Source organism: Oncorhynchus mykiss, chromosome 28 (assembly GCF_013265735.2).
Source record: "Oncorhynchus mykiss isolate Arlee chromosome 28, USDA_OmykA_1.1, whole genome shotgun sequence".
Taxonomy (NCBI): Eukaryota; Metazoa; Chordata; class Actinopteri; order Salmoniformes; family Salmonidae; genus Oncorhynchus; species Oncorhynchus mykiss.
Genome location: NC_048592.1, coordinates 2,182,424 through 2,191,319, shown reverse-complemented (window position 1 = coordinate 2,191,319; position 8,896 = coordinate 2,182,424). Strand labels below are relative to the sequence as shown.

At 47.7% G+C, this 8,896-nt stretch overlaps 1 protein-coding gene across 1 annotated transcript in view; it reads right to left on the bottom strand.

Annotated features, from left to right (window-relative positions):
* Nucleotides 1-762: 762 nt before the first annotated feature.
* The window catches only part of LOC110509192 (zinc finger E-box-binding homeobox 1), a 96,482-nt gene continuing 88,348 nt past the window's right edge, over nucleotides 763-8,896 (bottom strand). Inside the window, exons 5-10 of the mRNA XM_036967070.1 lie at nucleotides 8,484-8,601; nucleotides 7,401-7,888; nucleotides 5,560-7,110; nucleotides 4,221-4,404; nucleotides 1,269-1,823; nucleotides 763-1,064 (exon numbers count right to left, since the gene is read on the bottom strand). Coding sequence (XP_036822965.1) covers nucleotides 763-1,064; nucleotides 1,269-1,823; nucleotides 4,221-4,404; nucleotides 5,560-7,110; nucleotides 7,401-7,888; nucleotides 8,484-8,601 — 3,198 coding nt within the window. The remainder of the gene's footprint in view (nucleotides 1,065-1,268; nucleotides 1,824-4,220; nucleotides 4,405-5,559; nucleotides 7,111-7,400; nucleotides 7,889-8,483; nucleotides 8,602-8,896) is intronic.

The following is an 8,896-nucleotide window of genomic DNA, read 5'->3' as shown; positions in this document are numbered from 1 at the left end:
CCTAGCCTGGTCACAGATCTGTTTGTGCTCTTGCCAATTCCATTGCTGTCCTTGACAAGCCAAACATGGCAAGACAATGAGTGACAAGGAGTTAACATGATAGAACAGACAGACTCAGCACTCAGGCTAACCCCTTCCCACCCATACCCCAGAATCCTCTTTTCTTCTTAAGGCTAACAATCCAACTTAAAACAAAATGCTATGCTAAGGTTAGCTAACATAAAGAAGATCTATAGCTAGTGTGTACATAATCATACTAAAGGGTGAACAACACATCATGAGGCATGTTTTATCCATAGGTAAACCAGGAATACTGTAGTGCAGATGTTTTGTTTTTTTACAACTCAATAAAATACTGATTTTAGCAAACACCATCATTTGGCAATAAAAAGGTATAGAAATCTTTCTTCAACTGTACAGGTTAAAAGGTTAAAACATGAGCTGCAAAATTAGTAATAGCACTGACAAACAGAAATGACCTGGGATCGGATGTCACACTCTCAGTCCATGGGTGTTTCTTTTCTTCCTTCTTTTCAAATGTATAATACTTCTATAAACAAGGTCTAAGTAACACTGATTTTTTTCCACAAATAAAAGTCACTTCTTTTTTTGTCTAGTTCAGGCACACCTGGGTTTGAACACAGTAGTGGACCGACAACACAGCATCAACATGGCAGCCATGTTTGTTTTGTTTCTTCTTTTGACAACAAGACAATATTTTCCTTTCCTGCTATATGACATTTTCAACACAAAATGTATTTTTCATTCACTGTTCATCTTGTTTTCCTCTGTTTCTTTCTGTCCATTTTCTAATGTTTCTGTAATGTTCTCTTTGTCCACATGTGGTTCTTTGTTATCTGTTTCCTTAGCCTTCTCTGTTACCACAGTTTCCTTCTCTGTTACCACAGTTTCCTTCTCTGTTATCACAGTTTCCTTCTCTGTTACCACAGTCTCCTTCTCTGTTACCACAGTCTCCTTCTCTGTTACCACAGTTTCCTTCTCTGCCTCTCCTTCCTCCGCCTCCCCATCTCCCATCACCTGTACCTCCATCTCCTCCTCCTCCTCTTCCTCATACACATCTTTCTCCTGCTGTACAGACTCCTCTCTGCTCTCTTCCTCTCTCCTCCATTCCTCTTCCTCCCCCTCCTTCTGGTGTGCCTCCTCCTCTCTACTCCCTTCTTCCTCCTCCTCTCTCCTCCCTTCCTCCTTATTTTCCTGCTGTCCCTCCTCCTCTTCCTGCTGTGCCTCCTCCTCTCTGCTCCCTTCTTCCTCCTCCTCTTCCTGCTGTGCCTCCTCCTCTTCCTGCTGTCCCTCCTCCTCTTCCTGCTGTGCCTCCTCCTCTCTGCTCCCTTCTTCCTCCTCCTCTTGCCTCTCCCCTTCAAAGTCCTCCACCTCGTAGATCTCACTCTCTTCATCATCCTCGCCCACCTGCACCACCCGTATGTCGTCCATGCTCATGGCTTCCATGCCTTCCTCCTCTCCTTCCTCTTCCTCCAGCTCCTCCTCACTCTCCCTCTCATCTGAGTCCAGTTGGGAGGGAGGGGAGGTGGGCCGGCTATCTAACTGCTGCTCCTCTGCTTGGGGGCTCATTTCGGGGGTCATCCTGAGCCGACGCCCCACCTGATGATCTCCTTGGGGCTCCTTCTTGCAGTATGAGTATCGGTGGTTCATGTGCTGGGAGTAGGAGCCCGAGTGGGAGAAACACTTGCCACACTTGTCACACCGGTAGGGCTTCTCTCCGGAGTGCAGACGCGTGTGCTCTATCAAGTGGTGCTTGTGTTTGAAGGCTTTGTTGCAGATGCCACACTCGTGTGGACGTTTTCCTGAAAACAGAAGAGAAGAAGAGAGAAGAGTAGATTACTTTAGTGTCCAATGTACATGGATGTTTAACAGAAACTTGATTTAAAACCCTCTGAAAGACACACAGCCACATACTGAGTATGGGTTGGAAAAGTTGGAGAGAGAAACAGAGTTTCAAACTCAACCAACTTCTCCATTAAACACACCACAGGTGTCTGCTTAACCCTGTAAAAAAGTTTTTTTCAATCCGCAACCCATTACTCTTGATTTGCTCTGTGTGTGTGTGTGTGTGTGTGTGTGTGTGTGTGTGTGCCTTGCTTTTACCATTACATCATGTCTGTCACTGTCTACATTACACTGACCTGCCTTTAGACTTACTACCTGTGAAACCAACAGCATTTGTCATGGAAACAGTATCATAACACAAACCCTCACAATTAAGTATACTGAACAAAAATATAAATGCAACATGCAACAATTTCAATGATTTTACTGAGTTACAGTTCATATAAGAAAACCAGTCAATTTCAATAAATTCATTAGGCCCTAATCTATGGATTGACTGGGCAGTGGTGCAGCCATGAGTGGGGTTGGGAGGGCATAGGCCTACCCACTGGGGAGCCAGGCCCAGCCAATCAGAATGAGTTTTTCAACACAAAAGGGCTCTACTAGAGACAGAAATACTCCTCAGTTTCAACAGCTATCCGGGTGGCTAGTCTCAGACCATCCCGCCGGTGAAGAAGCCGGATGTGGAAGTCCTGGTCTGGAGTGGTTACACGTTGTCTGTGGTTGTGAGGCCGGTTGGACGTACTACCAAATTTGGAGGTGGCTTATGGTAGAGAATTCTCTGTCAACAGCTCTGGTAGACATTCCTGCAGTCAGCATGTCAATTGCACGCTCCCTCAAAACTTGAGACATCTGTAGCATTGTGTTGTGTGACAAAACTGTACATTTTAGAGTGGCCTTTCATTGTCCGAAGCACAAGGTGCACCTGTGTAATGATCATTCCGTTTAATCAGCGTCTTGATATGCCACACCTGTCAGGTGGATGGCTCACTAAGAGGGATGTAAACAAATTTGTGCACAAAATTGGAGAGAAATACACTTTTTGTGCATATGGAAGATTTCTGGGATATTTTATTTCAGCTCATGAAACATGGGACCAACACTTTACATGTTGCGTTTATATTTATGTTCAGCATAAAACACTTCAGAATATTCCCCCAAACGGATTCCAGCAGGTCTGTTGCACAGGAATATTTTTCAGTAAAATAAACAAACATCTTAGGGTGAAATGAGATCAAGCTAGCTGCCAAATGCTGAAATTTTCAAATATTCTGCTTGACCGGTCCCCTAGGGGCCCTGGTAAAAAGTAGTGCACTATAAAGGGTTCAACTGGGCCCATCCAACGGGGCCGTTAAACACCCCCTTTTCTGAAGTGATTTGGACACTGCCTGCCTGTCCTACGCCAGGCCAGGATTGCTTCCCAAATGGCACCCTATTTCCTATATGGACCCAGGTCAAAAGTTGTTCACTGTATAGGGGATATGTGGCCATTTGGGAAGCAGACCCAGTCTTCACAATGCCATTGGCTATGTGTGGTCTGAGAGTAGTGCAGTCATGGCTGGACCAGACCAATACCCACCTGCCCTCTCAGAATAGAATGGAGCATGGCTAATTGTAAACAGACTTTGTGTCCCAAATGGCACCCTATTCTCCTATGGGTCCTGGTCAAAAGTAGTGCAATACATTTGCACTACATGGGTGCCATTTGGGATGCACACAGAGCCTTTTTGGCAAATCCAAATCGAATCAAAGTGCTGGAGCCAGTAGTTACGCATGCATCTCATAGGAAATAATTCATGTGTGTTTTAGGAGGACATTAGGTGGTTTAAAGATGCACTATGCAGAAAAATAGCTCCTCCATTTCCTGGTATGCAAAAATTCAAATAGTTTGCCTAATTTCAGTTAATGTGACAAAACAAGCATTTATTGGGTAGAATCTGTACCATCTAAACCGCTGTGAAATATATTTTCCATAACCAAAAATATTGTATTTTCAGCTGTTTGAAACTGGCTAAAATACCATCTTCAGGGAAGAACCATTGGTTTACTATATGAAAGTGACAGATAAAGACCTTGGTGTTTTAAATGCCTGTCAATGCTTCATATCATGGAAGAAGTGAAGTAATGTCTCATAGCACAGACGAGAAGGAATGGCATAGGCCCGGCAGCACTCATTAAAAAGTCAAGAATTATCAGAGTAGGAGTGCTGATCTAAGATCAGGTTCCCACCTGTCTGTATAATCTTATTCATTGTGATCTAAAAGGCAAAGCTGATCCTAAATCCACACTCCTACTCTGAGATGCTATCTGGCCCCTGACCCAATGGACCCGCAACCGCCGGGCATATGATTTACCTGTGTGTTCGTATTTATGCCTGAGCAGGGAGCTGCTCTTCTGGAAGATCTTGTCACATAGGTCACAGGCATACATGCCACTCTCCAGCCGACGCATCTTCTTCTGTGGAGGGGCTGAGTCCGAGTCGTTCTGCTCCTCTACCGCCGACACGCTCTCTGAACTGGTGTCAGCCTTCTCCTCCTCCTCAAAGTAAAAGAGAGATGCTTTAATCATTTATCATTATTATTAAGTATTTCACTTATTATGCTTTTCATTACATAAACATTTTCCCAGTGCTTGCAAAGCAAAATAATTATAATGCAAAATCCGAAATCTGTTCTAATGTGACATTGCTATTACTGTATAATCATGCAAGACTAGACCATAAAAGCAGCAGTATGTAAAACACAGTGTTTCCACTGTCACAGGCCTTTGTGTCAGTTCTAGTGAGCCAGCAGGAGTACTTAGAGAGACCTGTCTGCCAGACACTGACAGACGTGGGTTTTCAGACAGACACCGCGCTGTGAGCTGCTCACATGTATAAACATGCAAGGATTCATTCTGCTAGTCTTTCTTTACACACGCACACGCACACACACACACACACACACACACACACACACACACACACACACACACACACACACACACACACACACACACACACACCATCCCCTGACTCCTACTGGAAGAATCCAACTCAACTCCAGGCTGCGGCAGATAATTCTGTCTGCTGTCATGCACGCACAGAGTATTAGGTAACTTCACCTGGTACATACATCATCCAGCTCAGGGAAGCCTGGAGGGAGCCCAAACCATTCAGCCAGGACTGCTTTCATTTTTCCACAGGCAGGGGGAAAGCGTTCCAAATTGCATCCGATTCCCTATATAGTGCACTACTTTTGACCAGAGCACTATGGGCCCTGGCCAAAAGTTCTACACTATATAGGGAATAGGGTACCAATTGAGATGCAGACTTACTTCTTGGTGCTGGGTTATTCAGGCTACTCAGTAAAACTGCAGGAAACTGCAGGAAACTCACAGTGCATTCCTTCCACTGTGTTCTTCTGCTCTGCTCTTCAACTGAATCAATGTGTTCTGTTAGACATAACACTCTCCTCTGTTGGTGTGTGTGTGTGTGTGTGTGTGTGTGTGTGTGTGTGTGTGTGTGTGTGTGTGTGTGTGTGTGTGTGTGTGTGTGTGTGGTGTGTGGTGTGTGTGTGGTATCCCTCTCCTTCACTGATTGATTTTCCCCTATTATTGACGAACAACCATCTCTGTGTCCCATCTACTGTATATCTTCCTAGTGTCTCATCTCACACATTTCAAACATTCTGAATAGCTTGCTCACAAACTAACCTGGCAGCCGTTGAGTATGACGGTCTTCTGGGCTCCGTCGGCCCCAGTGGCGTTGTTGCCTGCTTTAGTGGTGTATGTGTAGGTAAGCTGGGGGATGAGGATAGTCCGTTTGGTGGTGCCAGTGGAGATGGCCCTGAGACAGGGCACACCGCTGCCCTGGTTGGTGATGGCTACTAGCTGGGTGGTCATGATGTTAACCGGGCTGGAGGTGGCCATCTGCGGGGGGGAAGTGACGTAGATGGTGTTGGTGGTTCCCTGAGCCTGGAGCTGGGTTTGGAACCCTGGGAGCTGGCCCTGGAGCTGGGGTTGGAGCTGGGCCTGGAGCTGGGGTTGGAGCTGGGCCTGGATCTGGGCCTGGAGCTGGGGTTGGAGCTGGGACTGGAGCTGGGTTTGGAACCCTGGGAGCTGGGGTTGGAGCTGGGCCTGGAGTTGGGGATGGGACGTTTCCTTCTTCAAACAGGTGAGGTTGAGGGGTTGCTCCTGGGGGACATGGGGGACCTGGGGCTCTGATTGGGGCTGCTTGGGAAGTGACAGGTCCAGGGGAAGATCTTGAGACTCGCCCTCTGAGTCCTCCTCTGTTTTCACGATGACCCGGCCGCTGGAGGAGAGGTTTAGTGGTGAGGGAGCCGAGGCTGAGACCAAGGGCGAGGCGGAGGTCGAGGCAGGGGAACTGTTGGGAGGTTGGGAAGATGATGTCTCCTGGGTTTGGGCCGAGGCGAGTTGCTCCTCTGTCTGCTCTCCGCTCTTCTCTTGGGCCGCCTGAGTCTCTGTGCCAAGACCTGTTGAAGGTAGAGGGGAAGAGGAACCAGGGGGCTCGACAGTAATCTGACCGGACTGCATCTTCTCAAACCATTTCTTGACTATGTCCACGGGCAAGCTGACGTTGTCAGAGATCTTGGCCAGCTCTTCCTCGGTGGGCTCTGCGTTTAAGGCAAAGTAGGCCTTGAGGAGGGAGAGCAGGTTCTTCAGAGGGGGCTGGCCTGGTGTTATCCCTGCTTCTGCCAGCAGGGCGGCGATAGAGGGGTCCAGGGGGCTGCCGTCACCCCCCTCCCCATTGGTAGGTTTACAGTGCTGGAGCATGTGTAGTGCATCCAAACCACCAGGACAGTCATCACACAGCAGACATGTTGTCTTGCCTGTCTGGGCCTTTGGAGTTTCACCCTCCTTACTCTGCTCTGCCTCTGCCTCGGTCTGAGCCTCCTCTTTCTCCATCTCCTTCTCAGACTCAGAGTCGGGCTGCTCGGTCTTGATGATGCTGAGGTCCTGGGTGAGTTTCTCTGTTACTTTGGAGGCTGGCTGTATGTTTGTGGTGGTGGGGGCAGTGAGAGGTTCCTTCTTGAGGAGCTGAGGTGCGCTGGGCTGTTGGGCCAAGCTGGGCTCCAGGGTGTAGTTGATAATGATCTTGGTGGTTCCGTCTTGGTCCACGAAGCCAGGGAGGCTGATGGCTGAGATGACCTGCTGCCCAGCCTGCCCCACCACCCCCTGCTTGGACGTCACCAGCCCGTTGGCCGTCCCCAGCACCTGGCGAAACACATTCCCATCCATGGCCACCTTGAAAATAAGAGCACCACAATGGAAATAAGTAACCTTTTTTGGTGCTATCCTTGATGAGTAGTGGTACTAAAGCTTAATGTTAAAATGTGTAAAAGTCACTGGGATGATAGACACACCAACTGCGAGGTTAACAAATGACCACAACGTCAAGGGGCTCCATACAATAGCTAGATTTGGTCATTTCTGGCCGCAAGGGGCCCTTTAAAACTTTTTGTATTTAAAAAATAATAATTTTAAATGCATGGTTGAATTCTGTTTTTAAATCGGCAAATAAATACAAATCAAACCTTGAGTACGTTCTGCAGGTCGCTGAGATTAATACTGATAGGAGACATCAAACCAACGGTGGGCAGTACCACCGCCTGGACCATGCCCTGTGGCAGCCCCGTGCCCTGGGGTACCGCCATGCCACTGGTAAACACTGTCCCGTTAGTCCCTGCTGCCCCATTAGTCCCTGCTGCCCCGTTAGGCCCTACCGCCACCGGCTTGTACTCATATTCCACCGGCTCTGATTTGATCTGGTTGACGGGGAGCTGCTCCTGAAGGGGCTTGCCATCTGTCTTCTCCCCCCGGAGGAGCAGTCGGGTAGGGGCTACGGGGGCAGTGCCGGAAAGCTGGTTCTGGGTGGCGGGGGTCTGGGAGGCCTTCATGACTGGTCGGGGGGTACCGTTGACAGGCACCATGCCAACACACTTCTTACTGCTGATGTGGGAGCTGTAGGACCCGGAGTGGGAAAATCGCTTCTTACAGTTGGGGCACTCGTATGGCTTCTCTCCTGAGAGAAATTTGTCAAATAAGAAGAATAGAGTAATCAAATAAAGCTACTTCCAGGAAACATCTGAAAACATAAGGTTTGTGTCCCAAATGGCACCCATTTCCTTATATAGTGCACTATGTTTGACACCTATGGGCCCTGGTCAGATGTAGTGCACTACCTGGGGAATAGGGTGCAGATGCACCTATTATTAACAAACAGGCTGAGGTAATGGAGTCATGTCCCTGAGGCCAACAGCAACAGAATTATGACACATTGGCCAGAAGCACAGATTCAATAATTATCATAATCAAGAATCAGAAATTATAGAGCGGCATATTATAAACATATCAAAGGAAATGGTTAGTTAGATACATCTGGACCAGCAGTGCTGTGAATATATTGGTGAGTCACTAGGATTCTGTCCCAAATGACACCCTCTTCCCTATAGCCTATAGTGTACTACCTTTGACCAGGACTGTGTCCCAATTGGCCAATAGGGCTCTGATCAAAATTAGTGCGCTATATTAGAGAATAGGATAGCATTTGGGACTTAACCATGTGAGTCCCATGTGTGTGTTGCCATGGTGACCAAGGTGATGCCAGTATTACTCACCGCTGTGAATACGCAGGTGCTCCTTCAGGTGGTGCTTGTATTTAAAAGCCTTGGAACACTCTGTACACATGAACTTCCTATTCCCCCCTGTTGTTGTCGTGGTTTGGGGCATGTGGCGCTAGCAGACAGACAGACAGAAGGACAGACGTGTGAGTGAGGACACTCTCCAGTCAACGGGTACAGCATAGTTCATTTTTGCGTCCCAAATGGAACCCTATTCCCAATGCAGTACACTACTTTTGACTAGGGTTCTGGGCTCTGGTCAAAAGTAGTGTAAAGTAGTGTGGTATATAGGGAATAGCATGCCATTTGGGACACAGACAATGTGTTTGTTGTGCATGGTGAGAAGCCTCTTCAGTCAACGTGTACAGTGTAGTTAATGTGTGCGTTGTTCATGGGGATGTTTTGGTCTG